Here is a 26677-nt window from a genome sequence, read left to right as displayed (position 1 = left end):
ACAAAAGTCACCCTCACCTGAAGAAGTCTTCAGTGTAATCATCAACTCAGTTCATGGCCTGGGGATTCTTCTGGACTCTGCTTCTTCTGGATACACAAATAGCTATAATGGCTAGAAATGCCTCTTAGTAGCTCCAACTGCTCAGGGGATACATTCAGTTCTATTTTATAGAGCCCTGGCCATGGTGATTTATTCCACTGCATTGTACCAGGGATTGAAAGTAAAGGGTTTACACTCTAGCTGGTCAAACATGGAGTGGCTTGTCTACTAATATAGATGGGTGATACATGCACAGCAATCTAATGCTCCAAAATCTACAGTGACTCCCTGTCCAAAACTAGATGCAATTCAAAATCTTGGTCTTGATCTTCAAATCCCTGAGTGAGGTGAACCCAGATGATCTCAGGCACTTTTTCTCTGTGATTTATTACAGCAATTACATTTTTCAGGGACAAGGTCAGTAGCAAGGATTAAACTTGCTGCAGGAGCAAGAGGGTGACTAATCGCTCTGGAATACCTTTCCATCAAAAATGGTAATAACCATGGCTTTGCAACTTTCAGACACAAATGTAAGGCTCATCTATTTGCAATTCCTTTCCCATAAAAACAGCCTTAAGACTCTACATTGCTTCCCTGAACATAACAAATAATGTAATTTAAAATGATGTATGCATACTTTAACTGAACAAAAAAGAACAATGAAGAGTGGAGAATACAGTATTTCAGATGGACTGTTTATGTAGTTTTGCTAGTGCCAGGATATCATGGTAATATCAGATAAACTGCTACAGATTTTTACACAGAAGATTACCCTAGCGTATTCTTTGCCACAGTGAAATATGAAATATATGGGAAGACTTTTAACAAATAAAGAATCATGTATCACAAACTATAATAATAATCTGGAGACAAAAGGAAACCCAAAGATGAACATCTGTACCAAACACACTAGAGACATTAAAACTGAAAGTAACTTCTACTTCAGTGTGCACTATACAAAGAAGTATAAGAAAGATACTTCCTCAAATTATTAACTATAGTATGACATTTTCCTATTAAAATAGGAGACAAAACCCAAGCATAATTCTGAACAAAAAGAGATGGCATTTGGTAGAAATAGTATCACAATATATAATGAACTTCAACCAGTAAGACCAAATTCCAACATAGTTATTTAAACTGGGCTCAATTTTGCAATCTGTTAGGTGCATATGTGCAATATCGGAATTGCACCTGTGTAACAGAGGAAAGAACAGAATACAGTCTTCCCATGTAACATTTTCTGCATTTTCAGTTGGATGCAGTATGCTTCATTTCACTAAATATTCCTTGCAGCTGCTTATAAACCATCCAGAAAAGGGGAGGAGGAGCTACAGACAAATATTTCTTTCCACTGTCTCAAAGACTAGTCTTAACAACAACTGTAGTGAGGTGATTACTGTTCTTTATGGGGTATCTGATTGATCACATCCAGACGCAAAGTGTGGAATAAAAGTTTTGTCTGACAAGATGTGCAGTGGAAAAGGTAAACCTTTGGTACTTATTGGATTTATCCTCATCAGTCTTGAAATGGTGAGTTTAATTTTGCTCTCAAACATTTTTAAGAATGACATGTCCTTTTTAAAAATAAACGAAAAGCACCCTATTTATCAAATGTTTATTCTTATTTTTGATTATTATGTTTTCTGTAAGAGTTACACAATTACTTTTTCCCAGACTCGTAACAGACCCACAGAAAAACTATGCTATTATACTTTTAGAACACAGTGTCTTTCAAAGTCTGTCAGCAACTGCAAACTTTCCCTTCTGGATCAATGGCCAGATTCAGAGAGGATAATGAAATAGTAATGTGAGCTGCATACCTATGTTAAATTCACTAGTAACAGCCTCATAGATTTACCTTACTACTGTACATACCTTTGCATGCTTAAATAAACTGAAAAAATAAGTAAAATTGCACATTAGTAAGCTATGTTCACAAAATATAATTTTAAAGAAGTCATTGTTATTATTGATAAAAGTTAAATGTTCTCCCTTTTCACAAAATAATTTTTCGGTTTGTGATTCTAATGCTCTATATCTTCCTTTTCAGATTGTTTCAGCTAACACAGGTAAAGTCTTAAAAAGGTATTTTTACCAGTTCATTTTTAGATGGACACTAAAGAACAGAGAAATCTCTGATTACTAATCCAAATTGATTTTTAAATTCTAGTAATGTTGCAAACAAAAGTTTTTTAACTAAAGTGAAATCAGACTAAAAAAATGTAAAGAATCATGTTTCTTTATATGATATAATTAAAAAAAACTCTTTGAAAAATAGTTACCTATGCTACTATACATTTGCATAAACTTTAATATACTTCTTACAATATGACACTTACCTAAGGCTACACTCAGTTTGCACTGAACAGTACCTTCTCAGACTATACCCATTATCTACACAATCTATTCAGTGTGTGCATGCTTTTCTCTGATACTTTGGCCCTCTTAAAATAGCATAATTTTTGTTTGATTTTCAAAATTAAAGATAAATACGCCACACAATTTCCCTTTTCCTTTTCTTCAATCTTGCGTTCTTTATGCACCCAGGACTCCTAATGACTGCAGTGTGAGTTTTGGCTGAGGAAGGAACGCATGATTGGGCTCTTACAAGTCGTCCATTTAATATACATTGTGGCAGTACATATTAGTATATATTACAATATTCTAGAGTCCTAACCATTACATATTGCCATAAAGTTACTACAGTATTTGGTGATAGGTTTCAGAGTTGTATTTCTTGTCAACTGTTGTGAATAGACCATTTCACCTTAATTGAATTGTCTCTTTAGCACTGACCCCCACTTGGTAAGGTAACTCCCATCTTTTCATGTGCTGTGTATTTATACCTTCCTATGATATTTTCCACTCCATGCATCTGATTAAGTGGGTTTTAGCCCACGAAAGCTTATGCCCAAATAAATTTGTTAGTCTCTAAGGTGCCACAAGGACTCCTCGATGTTTTTACAGTATTTGGGCAATTAATTCAGCATACTGTATTCTTTTCACAGAGATTTTATAAACCACAGGCCTGATTGAGCAAGCTATTCATGTGTGGAACTCTCATTGATGTCAGAGGGGTTTCCATGCACAGAGTGGTAGGATTAGTCCCACTATTTGCAAGATTACAAAAGCCATATGTAAATAATAGCAGTGTTGCCAACGTCAGACGTTAACAAATCATGAGAGTTAAAAAACTAACACTAAATTTTGGCTTCTTTTTATTTGCCTTCTGGTTTTTAAGCCTTAGGATATACTTGGGTCACATTTTCATCCTTTTTTTCTGCAACCATGAGAGCTAGAAACTCTTCTTTAAATTAAAGATGAGATTTTCAAATATTCAGAAAGCTCCAGTAGCCGGGGCTTGAGTAAAATAGCAATTATCGTGAGACTTGCAATATTATCATGAGAGCTGGTGACACTGTACACTACAGTGTATAATGGGTGACAGAAATGAGCAGAAAAATAATTTCAATTATAATTTAATGCAAAATTTAATTTTCAAAAGAGATTATTTTGGGTACCATTCTTGAGGCCCCTTAAAGGGGCCTGATTGCCAAAAAAGTGTTGAATACCTGCCCTCTGAAAATCAGGCTACTTAAACATTTGAAAGAGTCTTGTCCAAACAGTTTGCCCAGTAGTCTATTTCAGGTTTCAAAGACTAAAATTGGTGTGGTATTTTTTGTAGGTTTCTCTATATCCATATATAATGTGACATCAAGAAACATTTATCTCAGATGGTCCAAGTTTTCAGGAGCCTTTTCCTACAGAATCACAGCAACCCCCAGGAATACAGTAGGCCACTCTTTGTTGGCACATTTCAGTGATGTTCCTGTTATAGGAATTCTTACTTCACTAACTCCCAACACTGTCCACACTGTAAAAGTGGAAGCCATTGATAAGAATGGAATTATCCTGGCGGAAGCACAGACTAAGCAGTTAACAGGTTAGTATGGGATGGGTTGCTAACAAGAATTCCATTGACTTCAGTAGGGCCAAGATTTCACCCTGTATGTTTTATTTGATTTTTAGGGCTGACTCCTACTCATATTGAAGTCCATGGAAGTTTTCCCACTGACTTCAGAGTGTGTGTGTGTGTGTGTGTGTGTGTGTGTGTGTGTGTGTGTGTGTGTGTGTGTGTGTGTGTGTGTGTGTGTGTGTGTGTGTGTGTGTGTGTGTGTGTGTGTGTGTGTGTGTGTGTGTGTGTGTGTGTGTGTGTGTGTGTGTGTGTGTGTGTCCCTTGCATCAATTCTCACCTAATCACAACTTTCAAAATCAGCTGCCTTGTTTTTAATTCAAGAACACAAAAGTGGGGTCATATAAATGTGAAAAACTGACATTTTATTTCCATTTAGAACTTGATTCTGTACTGTTTAAGTTAGCCTTGGGCATTATAGAAGAACCTAGATAGACAGTATTCCCTGTTCCATAACTGATATTTAGTTTTCAAAAAATCAATCATTTGAAATTCCTTTTAACAAAATTTAATTGAAAAACTTTAGAAATATCCTTGTTTTCTTTTCAAAAATTTCAAAATTTTCATCTTATTGAGGAAATAACTAAAATTAAATTCATGGTTATGGTCACCCTGAAAGTTTAGAATATAATCTACCTCTTTTTCACCTCTTGGTTACCTCAGTCATGGAAGAAATATCATAATGTTTTAATGCTCTGTAATGCAGTTCTGAAATAAATAATATACTATGGATCCACTCCTGCAAGCCCCGTGGGCACCCAGCTCCCTTTGACTTGAATAAGAGTTCCCTATGTGGAAGTTTTGCAGGATTGGTCCCCGATTAAGGGTAAAATCCTGCAGTCATTTATCAGACAAACTCCTATAGACTTAATTTAAATTTGCACAATATTTTAAAAGAAAAATGTAGAAATGTAGAAAATAGGGTTTTTTTGTAATTTTTACAAATGGTGGAAAAGGGGACATGCCTAGCTAATGCTGAATGAAAAAATATTTGGGCCTAATACAGTAGAGATATTGTTCAAGAGTTCATACTTGTGAAAATATTACTCCTGTAATTGCTGCCAAAGTCTCTGAACTCGTGCGTTAGTTGCCTTGAAATTGGTAGTTGTGCTGGTGCAAGCTTACATTCTGGATACATTTTCCCTTTACAGTTAGTGCAATTGGATCACTTTCATCCATTTTATGAAGTTTCCTGCTCTTTTTGGTCTTTTGCAGCCTTGCGACATATGGAACCTGCTATATGTGCTTATTCAGGGCCAAAAATCCTGATTACTGCAGTTTAGTTGGGAGAGTTATAGCTAGGTACTTGTCTGACTGAAGTATATGACATTTAGTTTTCTGAATGGCTCACACTAAGGACTATTAGAAAAAGGTTCCTGTAGTTGCAGTATTTAACATATAGTATCAGTCTTCCCATTTTAGATTGTTTTGTAGAAAGCAAAGCTATTTCCTGTTGATTATAATACGAACACCTTCTAGGACTGATTGGCTACAGAGCAACATGGGAAAGATGCACTTAGATTATCTAGTGTGACCATGATCAAAAGGTTAGTATCGTCATTAGTAACTTCAATAATGATCTAAAATAAATCCAGTCTTGCATGTATTGTTAGTATGTATTTAAACTTGTTTAAAAGCTGCAGTAGTAGCACATTTTACACAGGTAAGTCACAGTTTGTTTGAAAGACTGTAGAGGGGCACAAGTGTCCCCAAAGATGCAGAGTAATTTAGCATCTTCTCTTCTTCAATTTAGCAGATGATCTCCTTAGAGGGCTGCAATATTCTGGTGACTGAAGCCATGCTGGGCCAGATTTATCCCTGATGCTACTCTAATGAAGTCAATGCTTTAAGGATGAATTTGGCCCACTTTTTACAGCCTTTTAAACATTTGATTTTCTGGCAGCTGGTCATTAGGAACGTGATGGATTGGATTAGATTAGATTAGATTAAGATATAGTAGCTATAGCTCAGAGTTAGGGAGACCAAAACCCAGCGCCATCACTCAGTAAGGTACAGAGAGGAATGACACATTTGCAGGATAGGAACTACCCAAGTGACTATACAAAACAACCGTTCTCCAAAGTCAGACCAACTGAATTAGTTAATGTACCACCGTTCCCCTTTAAAGAACAATCTGAGTATATATATAAATTGCATATCATCAGTGCTAACTACAGTAGATGCAGTTTTTCATTGCTAACTGCACTGTGGACACTGAACAAACATTTCTTTTGTTTCATGGCACAAATAAAATCAATTATATTTGTATGCAATTTAAATTTGCTATTTGATTTAGAGAAGTCAAATTAGAAGTATCAAAGAAATTACATCCCAGTTATCCTGAGCACCTCCTGCAAAATGGTCAATGCACTTAGCACCTGACAGCAGCAGGTCCTTATATTTGAACATGATTATGGATTTTTAACTTACCATAATTTCATTTTTAGCTCCTGAGATACCTGTTATTGACCAAGCTTATTCAAAACTGAGCAACAGTATCACAGTGGAATGGGCAGCTGTTCCTGGGGCTACCAGTTATCTACTGACTGCACAGGATGGAGAGTCTTCCATTGAAACTATAGTCATAAATTCACCAGGCACGGTGACAGGATTGAAGGCTAATACACTGTACAAAATCACCATCAGATCTATAAACGCTGGAGGAAGAAGCCTACCTTCACCTTCAAAGAAGGCAAAGACAGGTAGCTTTTGATTTTATATAGCAACTCTCATATTACTAGAGTGCATAACATATATGGCTCATGGAATTTTCTAACTGTATCTTTTAAAATTCTAGTACAGAAAGTAAAAGTAGTTCAAGCATTTACTGGAGATGAATTAGTGCAATCTTTTATTTTAAATATTGAACATATCACCATTGCAGTGTTCAAGAATATAATTATAGGTATATAGATGTAGTGGCCTCATGGCCAGTGTATAGGACTGGATTTCTGAATTCAGTTCTCAGCTCTGCTTCTGTACTTAATGCCTCTATACTTTAATTTCTCATGTGTATAATGTGAATAATGACATTAAGGCTTAATGTTTTCAAAGAGCTTTACTGTCCTTGGGTGGAAGGTGTTATATAAGTGAAAAGTAGACATAGACCCATGCATGTAGTGGTGATACCCAGCTGATATATTACTGTGCCATATGATACATTGCATTTATCATTCATATTTGACCAGTTCTCAGAATTTGGCTTTGGCTCAAGATGAACAGTATTCAGGCCTGAACCAATGATAAAGTCTGATATCTAATGTCCTATGAAAACTAGAAATGGGAGTTTTATACAGTCAGGAAAGAGAGATTCCCAGTCTGCCTGTGGGACACAGCATTGAGAGACTGGGCAAATTTAGGTATAAATTTAGGGCAAAATAGGGTAAATTGTATAGATTTCTGAAGTGTGTGAGTTGTAATTTTTCTCTAAGGCCAGTTGGCCTTGGTATAAAAAAATTATTGGAACCCATTTAGGATGACCTGCATAACTTACGCATGACACAAGTAATATAGCTGTCCAAACCCATGCCAGTAAAACGTTTATATGTATTTCTTTATATATTGTTTAGTGAGTCAGTGTAACCTTGTGGCTTTACCTTCTAATAGAAGATGTACACTGACATTCTTAGGGGGTGCAAGGGGTGGGGAAGCAATTGAAAGGAGGGTGTAAGATAATAGGACAAAATAAGTGAATCTAACTGACCTCACACACTCCTTTTAGTTGCTTTTCTTGCTGCACTCATCCACTTTTCACCCTTTGGTGTGCCAGTCACTTTCACTATGCAAGTCTATTAAATAGTAAATTGGTGCAAACTATGCTAACTTTACCACTTTATTCTCTGATCAACTTATACTATTTACATCACCACTGAATTTGGCCCAGAGACATCCATGAAAGTTGATTCTGTTTACCCTATGCTGAATTTGGCTCTTCTAGCTTTTAGACAGCATAGCTATTAATGAAAATCCCAATAGTTAATGTATATTTGTAATTAACAGTCTTGGCTGCTCCGGTCCTGTCTGTAAGTTCTCCAAGTTACGACTCCATAGTGGTGAGCTGGGGAGCTGTATATATGGCAGTTGGATTCTCTGTGTCCATCATGAGATCAGATGGTTTAGGCAGTATGATGAAAGAGAACACCACCCATACTTCCTTGGTATTTACCAGTCTAGATCCAGGAACTCTCTATACCATCAAGGCACATGCCTGGAACATTAATGGAATACCTGGAGATGATTTCACGTTAAACCAAATAACAAGTAAGAACTGTTTTCTCTTCTGAAACCAAAGTTAGTGTAAAATTATAATTTAAAATGCCATTGATAGTAGTATGTGTGTTTTTGACAAGACACATTGGGGGTATATCCTCAGCTGGTGTAAATTGTCCAAATGGAGCTATGACAATTTATGCCAATTCTAGGTTCAGGAAAGTTCTAGAGGACATGGTCAAATTTTATAAGCTTTACTTAGGCAGATCTACCATTGACTTCAATTAAAGTTTTGCCTAAGCAAGAACTGAGTAAAGGAACTTAGGATATGTCCATTAATATTTATATAAATATTAAAATTTCATCAGAAATTTTTGTCAGAGCAAAATTAGAGTAATTATTTAAAAAAATCTGTGTAACTGTAATAGGTGTAAGAAGATGGCTGGGGCCTATGCCACAAAAGTTACATTTGGATATAATGTTTCCCAAAATGTGATGATGTTTGGATTCAGGGATCTGGTTGACGATCATCTCTATAAAACGCCAGATACTAAGTGTATTTACAGTTGTTTCTAACTAATGTAGGTCCTCATGCACCATCAGATGTTCAAGTTGCTTTTGACAGTGGAACTTTGAGGGCCATTGTTTCTTGGATACCAACAGAGGGAACTTTAAATTACAGTGTGACAGCCAGCAGCGGAGCCTCCAAACTGAACTGTAGCACATCTTCCACTTCCTGCCCTTTGTCTTCACTCCAGTGTGGATCTGAGTATTCTGTTTATGTTGTAGCCAGTAACGGTGCTGGATCCAGTAAACCTACAGATGCAGTGAGTTTAAAAACTGGTATGTGAACTATAGTGACCCTTGTATAGCCCATAATATTTTTTCTCTTTTGCCATAAAATGAAAGAAGAAAGCAAAAGTTGCCTAAATTTTAGCTTAATATTAAATAGTTTTAAGAGAGTTTGCTATACTAATCATTAAGATATTTCAGAACAGTTAAATACTGTCAATGTCTGGCCCTCAAATGGTATTACACTCACACCTTATTTTAAAAGATTCCATTATTATGTATATAAACTGCCTCATCGTGGTTGTCCATTGCAGCATTCTTTTAAGTGCTGATGTTTCCATAAAGCAGTGCACTGAAAAACTGCATTTTACTTTATGGAAAAATATTTTTTAAATAAATTGAGCTGTATTTTGCTCTCAGTGACACCAATATAAATCTGAAATAGCTCCACTGAAGTCAAAGTAGCACAGAGAAGAATCCAGTCCATCGTGTGTATATAAACATATTTTTATTTCTAGCTTTTTAATTATTATATATTTTAAAGTTTGGGGAAATCAGCATTAGGCCAATTTTATCTTTACAGGTGATACAAATTGCACCTGCCTTCATCAGCCCGGCTTCTCGCATCTCTTGGAGATTTCTCCCCCAGAGGAGGGCAGGCAGTATTTTACCACCATTGCCCGCTAGGGATTATTCCAGGGAAGGCCAATTTAAATTTCCTTATGGGTACATGAGTAGAGGTGCATCCCCTGGCTGCTCTGGCCATGTCCCCTTCTTAGCCACTGCCATCCTCTTTTGGGGGTTGGTTTCAAGTCCCTCAGTGAAGGGGATATTGTAGACACCTTCACCATTACCTCCTCCTGCAGAATTTCCACTTCCAAGGCCATATGTCAGGATCTGTGCTATTGAAAACTATGCAGACCCTGGGTGAACTTGGACTATCATTTATGGGGAGGTAGGAGGAGAAAGACCCTTGTCTTTGAGTGTGACCTCTACTGGAGCTTCTGTTGCTCCTGTTAAATATTGAGATATTGTGTTTCTTTTATAAGAAAATTAATCCCTATGTTGAAAAAAAAGCCTGTTTCTGTGGCTATCATGTTATTGTGGCACTTAACAGTGTGTATTCTGAAACATTTGTTGTACTTCATGCATGAAGCTTCACATTTACCCTCTGAATCCTGTGCTAACTTTATTTTTATTTCTTTGGATTATTTTGAGAATGGCATATTTAGTTGGCAGATACAACAGGCTTGATTTTCCTCTCACCCCAGTGAGAATCAGAAGCAACTCCCATGAAGTCAGTAGAGTTACACCAGTCTAAAACTGGTCAAAGTAAGAGGAGAATAGGCCCAATATGGTGTGCAAGCTTCCCAATACTGAGTGATAAAGGATAATCTGGTGATTAAAGCACAGGACTATGAATCAGGAGACTTGTATTCTGTTCCTGCCACAAAGTCACTCTGCAACCTTGGAAAAATCATTTAACCTAGTTGTGCCTCAGTTTATAATGCTGCCACCTTACCCTAACTTACTGCACAGGAGTGTTTGTAAGATTTAATGTGAGCGTATTTGAAAAATGGATTGAAATTCTTCAAAAAATATGTTGTATAAATGCAAAATATTATGAAGTTCTGCCAACATACCCGGTTCTGACCTCCAGTGCTCCTGTTATTTTTGTCCTGGGTTACTCTTATATCAAAGACCACGTTTTCCTGTTTGTACAATGCCGACCACAATGGAGCCAGGGTCCTGAGTGGGTCTGTGAGTGCTACCATAAATACAGAGGATGATGATTAATAATGATAATGCAAAATTGGTTGGTGACAAGATTGACAAGTCTCCATTTCCAGCTAGAGTGGCACCACTACACTGAATTTGTAAACCACTGAACCAGGAAGGGAAAAGGGAAACGTTATTAAATCAATGAACCACATGGTCCTCATTTGTGAGTGTTATTTTCGGATGCCATCATAAAATAAAACCTAAGCAAAAAGACCAAGCTTTTGATGAAGTTCAGAGTTAATGCTGCCTGCTTTTTGTTTATGTCACCTGAAAGTGAGAATAGGTGTTCGCATGGCACTGTTGTAGCTGGCGTTGCAAGATATTTACGTGCCAGATGCACTAAAGATTCACATATCCCTTCATGCTTCAACCACCATTCCAGAGCACATGCTTCCATGCTGATGATGGGTTCGGCTTGATAACGATCCAAAGCAGTGCAGACTGACGCATGTTCATTTTCATCATCTGAGTCAGATGTCACCAACAGAAGGTTAATTTTCTTTTTTGGTGGTTTGGGTTCTGTCGTTTTCGTATCAGAGTGTTGCTTTTTTAAGACTTCTAAAAGCATGCTCCACACCTCGTCCTGCTCAGACTTTGGACGGCACTTCAGATTCTTAAACCTTGGGTTGAGTGCTGTAGCTATTTTTAGAAATCTCACATCAGTACCTTCTTTTCATTTTGTCAAATCTGCTGTGAAAGTGTTCTTAAAACAAACATGTGCTGGGTTATCATCCAAGACTACTGTGACATGAAATATATGCAGAATGCGGGTAAAAACAGAGCAGGTGACATACAATTCTTCCCCCAAGGAGTACAGTCACAAATTTAATTGACACATTTTTTTAATGAGCATTATCAGCATGGAAGCATGTCCTCTGGGATGGTGGCCGAAGCATGGAAGGGGCATATGAATGTTTAGCATCTCTGGCATGTAAATAACTTGCAACGCCGGCTACAAAAGTGCCATATGAATGCCTGTTCTCACTTTCAGGTGACATTGTAAATAAGAAGCAGGCAGCAGTATCTCCTGTAAATGTAAACAAACTTGTTTGTCTTAGCGATTGGCGGAATAAAACGTAGGACTGGGTGGATCTGTAGGCGCTAAAGTTTTACATTGTTTTGGTTTTGAGTGCAGTTATGTAACCAACACTTTCATGATAAAGAGATTTCACTTCAGTACTTGTATGAGGTGAATTGAAAAATACTATTTCTTTTATCATTTTTACAGTGCATATATTTGTAATAATAATAATATAAAGTGAGTGAGCACTGTGCACTTTCTATTCTGTGTTGTAATTGAAATCAATATTGAAAATGTAGAAAAACATCCAAAAATATTTAATAAGTATCAATTAGTATTCTATTGTTATAAGTGCCATTAATCACAATTAATTTTTTAATCACGATTAATTTTTTTGAGTTAGTCGTGTGAGTTAACTGCAATTAACTGACAGCCCACACACATAATTTATGTTATGAACAAGCACCATGTTAAAATAATCACATACACGTCATCCCAGTATCCTTACAAATCCAGATGAGTTGCTCTTTTCTAAACTGGACATGTGCCAACTATTCAAGCGAAACATATCACACAAATTCTATATATCTTTCATTGATCTTTGTGTAGTAAAAATGTTGCTTAAATAAAATCCTGTGAGTACAGTTGTAACCTCTTCCTTCCCCCCGTTTTTGTTTTAAATCTGGTTTCTCAGTTCCTTGTGCACCAGGAAGTATAACAATAGAAGAGGACAACCCTGGTAAATTGTCAGTGTCATGGTCTAATGTAGATCTTGGAGATTATTATGTGGTTTTTGTGAAAAGCGATGACGGCTTGGAAGTGCACTGCAACACATCCCATACCCAATGCCACTTCCAATCAGATTGTGGTTTCACCTACTTCATTAGTGTCTTCGCATATAACAAGGCAGGACAGAGTCCTTTAGGGGATATATTCAATTATACAACTTGTAAGTAGCACTTTGTTTATGCAAACATATTTGGTGATTCCCCTAGTAGTATTAACAATAGAACTAGTTGGAAAATGTTTTTTTTCCTGCAGAAAATATCAATTTTTGGTAAGGAATTTAAAGGTGAAAATTTTTGGCTGCTACCCCAAATTTTGGACAGAAAACTTTTAGTTTAAAACAGAGCATTTAGATTTTGAAATGGTGCCTTGGTGTTCCGTGGGAATTGTCATGCAAGTGCCACATGCTCCTATTTTCCGGTATGGGTTGGGCTCCCTGGTGGGCTACATCTCCCATAATACACCACATTCTCCTCTCTTTCTGATTTACTTCAGTACATCTTCAAAGTCCCTGGCCATGGTGTGTCATGGGAGATGTAGGGTGGCTGTGGAACTTGGCCTATAAATGCAAATGTTTTGGTGTTCAGTTTTTCAACAGAAAGTCAACATTTTCTACAGAAAGCAGATACTTATCACCAAAAAAATTAGTCAGAAACCCAATTTTCCATTGGAAAAAAATGTTTTTGATGAAAAATTTTGACCAGCCCAAATTAACAATGATTACCAGTGCTTTAGTAAATATATATTTTTAAAAGGAAAAGGGTTAAACTTTAAAGCGTAGTCAATGTTTATTTGAATAGACAGTTTATCAGTCAAGTATGCCACCAGCTTATAAATTACAAGGTTTGATCATTCAGTCATTCTAAAACATGTTCAAAAGGTGGGGAAGGATAATGTTATGGATGCACAGGACTGGGAGTCAAGATATCTGAATTCTAGCCCTGGCTGTGCCATAGCTTTACTGTGTAATCTTGGGTAAGTCCCTACCTTCCCTGTGCCTGTTTTGCAATGTGTAAAATGGGGAAATATCTGATTATGAGGCTTAGTTTGGCGATTCATACATGTTTGAGAACCTCAAATGGAAGGTGCAACATAAGTGTACAGTATTATTTCAGATTAATGGATTATTACTGAATGCTATTGTAGGGACACTAAAGAGATGTCAGAGTACACTTTGACTATAAAAAAAGAGTATGCAATGGAATTCTCTTTGTCCAGATATCATGAGGGACATGGCACTTTTTTTTGATAGATTAAGTTTTGGCTAAATGAAGGACTTCAATGTGGGGAACATAATTCATTTTTTAAATTTTGATAATGGAGGTTTCATATAAGAAGTGTTTGTGTAAACAAGTCACTGCCCTGTTTAATATGTAATATTTTTCAGTTCATGAGCGCTGTTGACATTTCCTCTCTGTTTTGGCTTTTTTAGCACCTTGTTGCCCCAGTGACTTTTACCCAGTGTTTGTGTCCAGCGATACAGTTGAAATTGTCTGGTCTCCTGTCCGTGGTGCTGAAATGTATGAAACAAAAGCTGTTGATGGGGTTGGTGTAGTATTGTGTCATGACACTGCCACAATTTGCATCCTGACTGCATTGCAGTGTAACACCCAGTATAACATCACTGTGTATTCTTACAGTGAAATCAGGGGCACCAATACATCATGTGTATCTAAATATGTGGCAACAGGTATATGGCTATTTTTCTCACATCTCTTAACACACAGAATAATTAGCTGTTTGCATTGTTGTTGTTGTAGTTAGTAAAATAATTACTTAACAGTCATAAAGTGCTTTGAAGGTGGAAAACATAATGTGAGTGCTAAGAAAGGTTATTATAACTCATAGTTGCAAATGAAAAGAAAATCTAATGTCAAGATTTTAAAAAATGAGTGCCTAAGATTGGATTCCTAAATCCATAACCAGGCACCTCAGTAAGTGGCGAGGTTGGAAGCTGCTAGGTAATCAGCACTTCTGAAAATGAGATTTATGATTCCAGTATTTATATTTATATGCAAAACCTTAACATGTCAGTTTTTCAAGAGTTTTTCCCTGTAAAACTCATTTAAAGTTTATATGTTCATAAACTGTTCCAAATTACTCAAAGATTATTGACTAGGATATCACTGTCAGAATGAGTTTGTCAAATATCTACAATAATCTGCAGCTATTGACATAACTTCCATTTTATATTGTATAGCTACGTACTGTTAACAATACATCTTAAATCTCCTCTATCTAAACTCTTTCAGCTCCATGCAGTCCTGAAATAAAAAACATCTCACAGGATGATCTTTCCATAATTAGTGTGCACTGGCAGGCCAATAATGATGACGCTATATACACTGTTACTGCTAGAGGAGAGGTTGGATTGTGGCATTGCACAAGTTCTGGAAATTCCTGTAGCATAACTGGTCTTCCCTGTGGATCAGTTTTCTCTATTAGTGCTGTGGCAATTACAACAGCAGGGCAGAGCTTACCTAGTTACAATGTTCCTTTAGAGACAGGTACGTAGCAATCAATATGTAAATTGAAAATATAACCTTTATCATATATATATATATATATATATATAAATTCTGTGCTAAATGTGTGAATCTCTATGTCCATGTGGTTTTTTTTCCCACAATGTATCTACATGTATTACTCTTTCCTACTGAATGGAATGGCATCTGCACAAATGTGTGTGTGTGTGTGTGTGAGAGAGACAGAGAGAGAGATCGTTACTCTTTAGTAGCTGAATCCTGCTGATAAACCCAAATACAGGTACTTATGTTTCCTGGGTCACTGCTAATTAAGCTATAATGGCATAATCTCTTTATGCAATGCATGGCTTCCTTTTCAGCACTTTGATCCTTAATGTGGCTGAGAAAACCACTGAGATTCTGATGATGCATTGTAGACATTTTTTTATTACCAAGATCTACCAGCTGGAACAATCATCACACAATAATCCTGGGGTAATAACTGTCTCACACAATGGGTGAAGAAGGAATAAGTCATTTATCTTATGTTGTTATTCTATATATTAGATGTTAGCTACTGAAATTTAGCATGTTAGATTAGATGTTAGCATGCTGAAATTTAATATCTGACTATTTTGGTAACATTACCTAAAAAGTACTTAGTTTTCCTCTTTTTTAAAATTGCTACTATGATTATTTTTCTTCCCAAGGGCCTGACCCCTCTCCCACTGAAGTTAATGAAAAGACTCCCACAGACTTCAACTAGAGCTGGATCAAGCCTTAAGATCAGAAAAATGTGGTTGACAAAACTGGCTGTTTTTGAGTAGATTTTAAATAAACTATTTCTAAAACAAAATCATTGACAAAAATATCTGCATAGGACCTCAGTGGACACAATAAAGTTGATCTCCCTTTCTTTGTTTCCTTTTAAGCTCCTTGTTGCCCTAATGATCTGACAGTAACTCAAGTGATGCAGTCTATAACAAATATCAGCTGGTCTTTTGGGGCTGGTGCAAAGACATACATAACAATACTGGAATCACCAAAAGGACCAGCCAAGTGCCACACTCTCCAAAACCACTGTCTCCTGGGATGCATTACATGTGGCACCAACTATACAGTGTCTCTGAAAGTGATTAGTGAAACTGGTTTGGCCTCAGACTGCACATATCAAGACTATTCTTCCAGTAGGTAAACGATAAACAGAATTGAAAAGAAAAAAAATTAGAGTATAGTAGGTGGATGATTTATTTTCATATCAAGGTTGTATGTGAGATTAAGGAAATTGCTAAAACCCTTGCAGTTCCCTGTTTTAAATAGTTAAATATACTTAGGATGAAATTCATGCAAGGCCCTCTGTACCACTTAAACATCATGGTAGAGCTGCACTGTGGGGGGCTGAGGCAGACTGTGCAAGGAGACTTCTGTACCCTTTGTGCACTATGGAAGGGGGCCGCACATCAGACCCAAACAAGCCAATATCTACTTGAAGTTTCGAGATGAGAGAGACCATAAGAACGGCCATACTAGGTCAGACCAAAGGTCCATCTAGCCCAGTATCCTGTCTTCCAACAGTGGCCAGTGCCAGGTGCCCCAAAGGGAATGAACGAAACAGGGAATCATCAAGTGATCCATCCCCTGTTGCCCATTCCCAGCTTCTGGCAGAGGCTAAGGACACAGAGAGGCAAGAGGTTCTACAATTGTCTGAATCCAGTACCCTAACATTCCCCATAGTGGGTGGGGCACAATAGAGACCAGTATTCCAATGTATGATACTAAACAGTGTCTGGAGAGGCGCTGTATTCCAGCCCCACAGCCTGTTTGGGAGTTTGGAGGGCGACTTTCATTCCCTTATTTCCCACCATTGCCTTGTACAATTACCTTGACTTTGTGTGAGAAGATGAACCTTTGTAGTTCGAATGTAGGTATCAGGCATGAAACCTGTTAAGAAAATTTATAATTTCCTTTCAAGAACAAGCATAATCTGTAGTTTAGACTTAATCTTATTTATTTTCTTTATTAGGTGCTTGCTGTCCTTCTGGGGTGAAATTATATAGACTGGGCAATAATGGTATCCGAATATACTGGCACGCTTCTGCAGGGTTGATAAGTACAGATCTATATGGATCAAAAGGCAATTTCACCTGTACCCCTCCTTCAGGTTTGAGTTATTGTGATGTCACCGAGATACCTTGTGGGGATGTCTATACAGTGGTAGTTTCTCCAGTTCCTGAGAAAGGATCAAAGCTTCCATTTTGCCCTAAAAAAATATATTCAGGTAAAACTCAATTATAGACTTTTTAACTATGTATATTTTGTTAGATGCATTTCAGTGTAATTTATAGACTATTTATATAGGGCCAAATTCTGGCTTATAGTTGTGCCTAGTCATATTCCAGAATCAGAGGAAACAAAGATACAGCATGGAGCAGAAGTTTTCTATCCCAGTGCTGGCTCACCACATAACCCACAAAAAGAATACCCTACAGTCTTGAAACATGAGGTGCATTTCTGGGCCAGGGCTTAGAAATCAAGGACATTTTTCTGCTTATGTATTTGGCAGTAAAATGACACACCCCAATTCACATGAATTTCTCTTGATCCTGACATGAATAATCAGTATTGGAGCAAAGGGCTGTGTGTGTTGAGTCTGGATACTAGTGGTTAGTATGTAGATGGAAAGGAATGACAATAAAATGCACAACAAGGCTGCTTTTTACAGCATTATTTACTCTTGGGGATCAGTTTTAGTTGCTGGGTACCAAACTCTTATTTTTCTTCTTAATCTGCTTTTAAATTAATATAATTCTTCATATGTACTGGTTTTCAAATACCTTAATGCTCTCTTTTTAATTAAAAAAAATCAGAAGCAACACTAATGAGCCACCCTTATAAAGACAAACTGTCTCTACAGTCTTCCTGTAAAAATTATGCTTCATATTAGCAGAAGTATCTTAGAAGCACTGAACAAAAAGCCAAACAAACAATGATTTATTTTTTCATGATAGACATTCAAATCCATTATGAAATTATTTTTAAACATACTAAACTTTAATGAGCTTGCCTAGTTGTATAATATGGCCCTTACTATACAAATTGCTAATGTTTTTCAGCTTAACTTAACTTTCATGCCTCTTCTTTGTATTTCATTCTAGTGACTTGCTCTGGAAGTTCTGTTGGAATGGGTACGAGAATGCTGTCAGTATTTCACCTTTAATGAATATTGTGGTTCTAGTGAGATATGTTTCTCTTAGAATGAAAAGTACTTTACTTTTAAATAACATATATTATTTTCTGGCAGGGGGACTCTCTTAATTCTATCATAGATAAAATATTTACTCCCAACATAATATGTATTACAACTTCTATAAGCTACATTGTATAAAACATATATACCATGGCCTAGATAGATCCTCCGCTGGAGCTAAGAAGCACACAGTATGATTCAGGAGGGAGTGTGCAAAGATGGTTTTGCTGCCCTCATGTTGGGGTTGCTCTGTGCCAATCCAGTCCTCCAGTGTAAGTTAGAACAGCCAGAAGGCTGCTGTTAATTACAATGTCTGCCAAAGGGCTCTTATAACAGCCAGGGATTGCTGAGGTCCTGGGAAATCCTAGCCATGTCCATTTTCTCCTGGCCACAGCCCCTACTACAGTTGTAACGGAGGTTGGCAAAGCACGTGTATGCCAGCTGTAGAAAACCAGAGGATTCCCCGATATGGTATTCACCCTGCGCAAAAAATGACTTAAACTAGTGAGAGAATCTGGCCTTACACATATGTCCAAATGAGATCCATGAAATTAACTGAAGACATATTATAACAGCACAGACATGTCATACATTTATCTTGTGTCTATCTGCCCAGTGCTCAATAAAATGCAAATTTTTAACAGTGAGTAAAAACCATTGGAACATCTTCCATAAGGATGTGGTATTCTGTCACTTAAAATCTTTAAATCAAGACTGGATGTCTAACTTTCCAAAATTCTGAGGAGTTTCAACCAGCCACAAACAAAAAAAACATGTCAGGGAAATATTTCATCATTGTTCCCCAAATGTGCAATTCACACCCGCAAATTACACTTCTCTGAGACCCGGGAGAGGCAAGATTCAGCTTTGAGCTACTAACAGCATTTTCTAAATGCCACAGCTGTGAAGTTTGAGCTCTCACAGCCTTACAGAGGTAGAAGCAAGAGCTTTTTATATTATTAAGGAGATTTTCTCCTTTCTAATCAGAACCAGCACTTACCTCTGCCCTTCCAGGGTTAGAGACACTACACTTTAAAGTTATGTCACTTTTATATACCGAAAAGTTATTTTACAACTTTTGGAGATGGCTTCCTTTGAGCCTTGCACAGTTGGATTCCTGGCAGCTAGCTTTACAGGCATAGGGTTACCAGAAAATGGTCCTAATTTTGTAAAACTCACAAAAACATTCCTACAATACTTTTTCTCCAACATATGTGGCTCATACAGAACTCATGATTGGTGTGGTGTGGTTAAAGGCTTTACTGGCATTTAGTTGAGGATGGTGCCCATCTGAGGCTTCACCTCTCTTGTTTATTGGGACCATTCCAAACTCATTCAGATAAAGACTTGTTAACAACATCATATATTCTTAAACTAAAAATAGACTTAAGTTTGACTCCAATCACCACTTACACAGAAAAATAACTATATATAGCTTGAAAAATTACATTATGAGTATGTTTTACAAATATTACCTATATTTTGGCCTGCAGCCATACCACATCAGGCTGTGTTCTCACTATTCTTACAAGCCAAGTAGTGTCAGGCCGTCAGCACTTAGATGGAAAACCTTGAAAAACAGAGTGCTAGCAGAAGGGTGTAGGTGTTTCATTTAAGGAACATTATACCCTCTGAATCTGTACTGTCCCAGTAGCCCAGCATGGTGCTGCAAGACTTTTATACTCTTGCATGAGACCTAAAACTGAGGTTTGAACCAGTCATGGTCAGCAAAGAGTCCAGGGCACTTTTTGAAAGTGTGTGTTCTATCATTTAGAGCCTGGCCAAGTTACAATTATTAATTAAATTGAGGTATATTGTGCCACCGATTTTTGAAGCACCACTTACTTTCTGCTAACAAATTGGTGACACTGTATGGTCCACTCTAATTTTTTTGTGTGGTTTCAAATGAATACAATCTTTCCATTCAGTTTCCTGACTGAAACTGCTGGGGACACCGGCATAAGCAACGATTCAAACATTTACTGAATGTGTTGGTCATTTATGTTTTTCTCTCACCTGATTTTGTTTAACCCTCTGAATTTTTGTTGTAGTGATCTATAGAGGAAAGAGAAGTGCAGAATAACATTTTTCTGGATGGAATCATTGGTTCAGACAAGCAGGTAAGAAAAAGTTTGTGTTACTTGAATCACAACTGTAATTGGGATATACTAAATGAATTTAAATGTTTTTAACTTTTATGAATCCTTAGGACCCTAGAGATAAATTCACTCATCCTTATTAAACTGCATTAACCTCCTGAGGACCAGTATACTCATTAGGGATACCTTGTATTGTGTCCAACCCCACATCCAATGAGGTCTGTTCTTCTACACTGCATAATTCTGCTCTTATCCCCCTTTCAATAAGAGCCATTCTCTACCTCATTAGTCCTTTCCTAATATCATGCTGCTTTCATATTGAGAGCCCCATAACTCCAAGCAGGTGAGGAGACTTGAGATCCCACACTCACCCAGGGTGGGTGCAAGGATGGTTCGTGCCCTAGGTGAAGCTTCCATCTTGCACCCCCCAGCCCTGTGGCAGTTCTCCACCCCCCCGCCCTGATGTGCCCCCCTGCAGCAGCTTCCCCCCTCTGCCCTGTGGCGCCCCCCACGGCAGCTCCCCCCGGCCCAGGGAGCTATGCAGCAGCTCTCCACCCCAGCTCACCTCTGCTCCGCCTCCTCCCTGAGCACGCCATCGTCGCTCCACTTCTCCTGCCTCCCAGGCTGGCGGCGCCAATCAGCTGTTTGGCGCTGTCAGCCTGGGAGGGAGAGAAGTAGAGCGGGGCGGCGTGCTCAGGGGAGGAGGCGGAGCAGAGGTGAACTGGGGTGGGGAGCGGTTCCCCTGAGTGCCATGCCCCCCCTTACTTGCTGCAGGTGGCCCTCCCTGTGCCCCCGTGCCCCAGCTCCCTCCGCCTAAAAGAGGACGACGCCCGGGGTGGCCGAAGATCCGGCCATTGCAGTTGCCGCTGAAGGACTCGAAATGCCCCCCACCAAATGCTAGTGCCCTAGGCGACTGCCTAGGTCGCCTAATGGGTTGCACCGGCCTTGCACTCACCTGCTTACTGCCTCTGCTGAATTGAATCAGGAAGCCCAACCTCCCACTACTGCTCTGTATCACTCACTCCCTGCTGCATTTGGTCTGAGGGCAATGGAGTCATTGTAGGTAGCAGTTCTGACTCGTCCTGCTTGCCAGTAGCCACAAACCCTCCCTGCTTCCCATACAACTCCCCTTGGCAGCCCTAGAACAGCTAGATGTGGATCAAAACCAAACCCCCAGATGTGAGCAGCCCCAATCTTTGGGGAAGTTTAGCATGAAGACATACATCTCCTACTGGACACATGTTCATTAGAAATGTGCACAGAACTATCTGGGGCCATAAATCTCCCTGTAATGCAGTGTGACAGGGCAAAGCCAGATGGCTATAGGAAAGTTGTGAGAAACAGGTATGTTAGCCCCAGGCTAAACAAATCCGTTACCATGGTAACCAAATGGCAGTTGCTCCAGGTTAATCAAGACACCTGGGGCCAATTAAGATCTTCCAGAAAGCATTGGAGACAGCTAGGTTGATTGGGACACCTGAAGCCAATCAGGGGCTTGCTGAAACTAGTTAAAAACCTCCCAGTTAGTTAGGTGGGTGTGCATGTGAGGAAGTTGCACTGTTGGAGAGACTAAGCAGTACATACTGTATCAGGCACAAGGAAGGAGGCCCTGAGGTAAGGGTGAAGTGGAGCTTGAGGAAGTGGGGGCTGCTGTAGGGAAGTAGCCTAGGGAATTGTATGCATCTTGTTTCTAAAGTATCAGCTACCATAGCTGATACTATTTGGGTCCCTAGGCTCTTCCCTCTGCGCCCCCCCCCCCCCGATTAATCACTGAGACTGGGAGACAACAAAGACTGTGCAAGGGAGGATAATTTCTCCTCACATCCCTCACTGGCTTATGATGAAAATGGCTCAGTAGGCTGTGACCTTTCTCTCTAGAGAGAGAAGGGCTATGTGGAAGGTCACAGTGAGCCTCTGAGGCTAGCAAAATCCACCAGGAAACATGGGACCTACAGAGACAAGGACAGAGCTTTGTCACAACAGTCAATAATAAGAGCTGTACAGGGGCGCTAAGCAGGGTGGGATTAACCTTTTGTGGGCCCCTATGTAGTCACTGTGGGCTCCAAGTGTGGGCCTGGTGTGGCAGTGCCATAGTATACCCAGTACTGAATCTGAGACATTTTTCATTTTGATCATGCACCGCTACATGACTATGCATTGCCATACACAGCTTCCTCAGCCCCCAGTTTTTCTCATTGAGCTGTACACCCATGTGGGTTTACCAGTGTCCAGAGTGAGTAGAAATTTCATAGTGATCAGGGAAACTCCCCACAAATTTATCTCCTTCCTAATTCAGACCCTCTAAAGCCCTGCCTCCAGTACCACCCTATGTCACCAGTCACTGCATGTGGTCCTAGTCTCAGCTCAAAGTTCTAAAGCCAGCAGATACCTGATAAATTCTGACAAATTCCATCCTGCCATTTGAGCAAACCACCTCCAAGCACCATTTCCCCAAAGTGAGGACTTAGCCCTTGGGAATCTGAAGACACCAGCCTTTCTCCTCCTGCTCCCATCTACATGCTAGTCTGCTACCTGATCACCACCACCTCTCCCCAGGCTTGTTTCCTTTCTACTTTGGACATGCTGCCCAACCAGCTGGGGCTATTCTCCCGCTGCAAGCCTGACCTGCTTCCTCTTTCCCTGCTCCCCTTGACATTCCTGTCCTGCTGGTGACCTCAAGGAACAGAGGTCAATTCCAGTTTCTTTATCTGCTCTAGCTTAATGGCCCCCGGTAGTCACAGAGCCACTTGTAGCTTCTCTGGCTATAGCCATGGGGCCAATTGCCAGAGGCCAGCCTTAGATAGCTGCAGCTACTAGTCAAGGGAGGGGTGGCAATTCCAGGCTGAGCCTGCTTGAACCTTGCAATGGCAGCACTAGGGACTCTAAATCCTCAGTCCTGGCCCTAGGCAGCTGCAGACTGTGGAGTTAGGCATTTCCCTCCTCTAGGCCATGGCTTTAAATAGCTGAAATTCCCATCACCTGCAGCAGAGGCCACCAATTCCCACACACCCCTCAGCTAGCACATAGTCATGCAGAAAGTGCAGCCTGAATGATTTTGGAATCTGGGGGTGACAGGAGGTTCCCATCCTTGAGCAGCAGCTCTGCAACAAGCTTATATCCCCCCCACACACACACACTGTGAGACCAGGACCCTGTAAAGACAGTGGAGTTACCCTGTGTATAATCAGTTCTGTCCAAAGCCTGTTGAAGTGAGTGGGAGTCTTTTCATTGTCTTTATGGGCTGTGTATAGAAGCAAAGGACCCCATTCTAGACTCTAGGAGCAAAGTGCATTCCCTGTGGCACTGGTTTACTATTGTAACAGGAAGGTCTCACACTACCTAATGAATAAGCAACACCTCCTACAGCACCTAACTTTTTCTGAGAGGCTTCCCACCCAATTACTAAATGTAAACCTGCTTTGCTTACAAGGGCTGAAAATATCCGGTAGTATGGTTACAAAAGCAAGGCACTTCTGAATTCAGTAAGAATTTTGGATGTGCACAGAACACAGACAGGACTGGTTCCTGCATGGGCACAGAACTGCAGTAAAGTGGAACAATTTTCAGCTTGTGCAACTGGAAGATATCTGGATCCTTATTATAAGACTGTCCTACATAAATGAGGAAAAGTTGAGGTGCCTTTATTATTCTTTTGTTCCATTCTTCATTTCTATGGGGAATTTGCCAGTGCAATATTCTGTCTTCCTTTTAAACAAACAAACAAACAAACAAACAAACAAAAAAGGTAATGGCAGTTGAAAATAGCAATTCCAGTCCTAGTTAGCACTGGGAAGACCCCAGCATTTGTTGCTCAATTTTATCCTACTTTTTCTACAGCAAATTACAGTGGATCAGCATATCTGATTTGGGAGAAATGAAGTAACAGTTGCCCAAATTGAGCTTGAGCACTCCTTAATTTTGAGGGTGTGCTAATCTGGAAGGCAGGTGCTAGATTCCCTTTCTGAATATTAGCTAAATCTGGAAAGGAAAAGTCAATTTCTATTTTCATGGTCAGAAGTGGAAATCCTCCTGTACCATATCTGAAGCTGCCCAGGTCCTCTAGTAGAGCCTCCCCTCCCTTACTTATTTTAACTTCTAGTGATCCACATACCTTGCTTGCTAGGCTTCAGATAGAGGGGGGCACTGTCCATTTAGTCCACCCAGTTCCTTTTTTGGGGGCTGCCAGGCGAGGTCACACCAGCATCCTTAAGCCAGTCTGGGGAAGTCTTGTGAGGGTGATATCGGGGCCAAAGCCTTCTACTCCTTGGGCAAACTTGTTCCCCATTCACACTGCCACCCCCTTCTATCAGCCAGCTCTCCATTCACAGCAAGGTGCAGTGCATGGGGTCTCAGCTTCCCCACTCCCTCCCCTGTTGATAGCAGCCAAGGGAATGCTGGGAAATGTAGTTCCTTCCCTGCTCCAGGGCCAGCTCTCTAGGCAGGGAGCTGGCCAAGGAACTACATCTCCCAGGGCCCTGTGGGTTTTCAGATCCCATGCTGGATCTGGGCTGCTCTGAAGCTCCATTTCCGCAGAGGGGAGGAAGCAACTGTTATGGCCCCCCCTTCTGAGCTTGGGCCTGGCACTATGGCACCATGGTAAATCCAGTACTGGTGCTACGTGTGGGTTGCTAATGTTAAGCTAAGTAGTTGGTCTACGTGCAATAAAAACAGTTCTAGAAATTTGTCAATGAACTGCTGTTGAAATAAAGCAGAATTAATTTTTTTTAAATATTTGAATTTAAATATTTGGCAGCACTTTAGTCCCACAAAATAGATTTTACCCATCACCTCACCCCAACCACCCAAAAAAAGGGTTCAAGGCCTAATGTTAAAATGTTTGACACAATTAGAATGAAAAGAGAAGGCCAGATCCCCCTACCAATCTCCTCTTTGAGCAGAGGTGACTGTTCAGCTTGTGGCTCTTGAGAGTGAGCAGGCATGACATTTCCCCCCCCCCCCATCACCACCTTGCTGTAATTCTATGGCAAGGACTAGGCTTTGCAGCTGGAGAAGTAGTGGCTGTTATCCATACCACACAAATAATGCTGACCCTTGCTCTCCTACTTCATGGTTATGAATGAAGTGACTATCTCATCTTAGAGATAATTTGGGGGCAATAGTCAGCTTGGAAAGTGATGGAGCAACAGTTCCTGCAGGTTCCAGGTAGCCATGGAGGGCTAGGACTGCATGCAGACATTGGGACTGGCCTTAGCCTCTGTGGATCCCTCAAGACCTTATACAGCTTTTGGACTAACAGGGTTAGGAAGCCAACCCTCCACATTCCTACATAATGATGCTGTGGAAGCTTCATGAATGAGAGCTTAGAATTTCCCCTTTTCTCTCTGGGAGCTATTTATTTATAAAATAACCTATACAGTATGGAAACTCCAGTAGGTCATTATTTTAGTTCTTGACAACTGGAAAATCTAAACTGATTAGAAACAAAAGTGAAATTGGCAGTGTATATAGTTTCACAGGACAACCTAAGTGACATTTAAAAAGAAAACACCCCATAATGGGGGAGAGTACATTATAAGCATTCTTTCAGGTTTAATAAACATAGCTGTAACACAGGTACAGTATTTATTGGGGAGGAATGGAGGGGGAGAACCATGTTTTGCCTTCAGAAAAGCTGATGCACAACCAGTAACAATGACTTTTTCTTTAAACTAATTTATGTAACTAGAAAGCAGACCATACATTTAAGTTTTTTTTCCTTCACAGAATACAGTTATGCAACTCTATTGGGCACCTGAATCATCACTTCGGGTCACTTACACAAAGCATGATGGAACATTCTGAACACCAGTACTAAAATATTATTACAAATGATTTTTATTCACTGTCAAATAAAAGTTTCCCTCTTTAGGAAATTTTTTTTAAATAAATGAATTGCACTACTTAGTAAGAAATAGCTAGCTTTTATTTCCAATTTAGGGTTTGAAAAGGTAGGAGAATATAGAAATTAGTGTTGTTCTGTTTGAACTCCCCCCAACCTCCCCAAAAAAGGTTTTAATGCAGGTTTTTCTTCATAGTCATAACATTTTCAATCATGGGTCTCTAAACTTAGTCATGTACATAAGTGGTCTTGAGCCTGCTTTTTGGGTCATAAGCAAACATGAGCCATAGCTTTTATCTGGCATACAAACAACTGATTTTTCTGTATTCTAATGTATATTTTCAGTATGTATGTATGTTCGTCCATCGTTTTCAAAGACCTTGACATCTAGCAGGTTGTGAGCTGTCCACAGTGCGTCCGCA

The 26677-nt window shown here is 39.4% G+C and overlaps 1 protein-coding gene across 6 annotated transcripts; it reads left to right on the top strand.

Annotated features, from left to right (window-relative positions):
* Positions 1-1272: 1272 nt before the first annotated feature.
* On the top strand, positions 1273-26308 carry FNDC7 (fibronectin type III domain containing 7). Of its 6 annotated transcripts, XM_045027280.1 has the most exons (15): positions 1273-1431; positions 2093-2111; positions 3728-3985; positions 6463-6717; positions 8015-8275; positions 8810-9067; positions 12514-12768; positions 14038-14125; positions 14246-14295; positions 14858-15112; positions 16003-16257; positions 17094-17348; positions 18226-18255; positions 20369-20437; positions 26141-26308. In XM_045027280.1, exons 1-14 carry the CDS (start codon positions 1306-1308, stop codon positions 20398-20400), a joined length of 2397 nt encoding a protein of 798 aa, XP_044883215.1. In that variant the 5' UTR covers positions 1273-1305; the 3' UTR covers positions 20401-20437; positions 26141-26308. The 6 variants fall into 6 exon arrangements, 5 of the variants coding, with proteins under 5 accessions (XP_044883215.1, XP_044883213.1, XP_044883216.1 ...); XM_045027278.1 differs by having other exon boundaries at positions 14038-14295; XR_006581613.1 differs by having other exon boundaries at positions 14038-14295; positions 18226-18268.
* The last annotated feature ends 369 nt before the right edge of the window (positions 26309-26677 follow it).

This window comes from Mauremys mutica, chromosome 8, assembly GCF_020497125.1.
Source record: "Mauremys mutica isolate MM-2020 ecotype Southern chromosome 8, ASM2049712v1, whole genome shotgun sequence".
Classification (NCBI taxonomy): domain Eukaryota; kingdom Metazoa; phylum Chordata; order Testudines; family Geoemydidae; genus Mauremys; species Mauremys mutica.
The sequence above is the reverse complement of the archived record's forward strand: the minus strand, read 5'-3'. Positions and strand labels throughout refer to the sequence as shown.

Coding starts and splice junctions, on each gene's coding strand:
- FNDC7 (XM_045027278.1), top strand. CDS start 1,306: ATGCTTCATTTCACTAAATATTCCTTGCAGCTGCTTATAAACCATCCA. Junction 6,718..8,014: donor TTCAAAGAAGGCAAAGACAG/GTAGCTTTTGAT, acceptor TGTAATTAACAG/TCTTGGCTGCTCCGGTCCTG. Junction 17,349..18,225: donor CCCTAAAAAAATATATTCAG/GTAAAACTCAAT, acceptor ATTTCATTCTAG/TGACTTGCTCTGGAAGTTCT.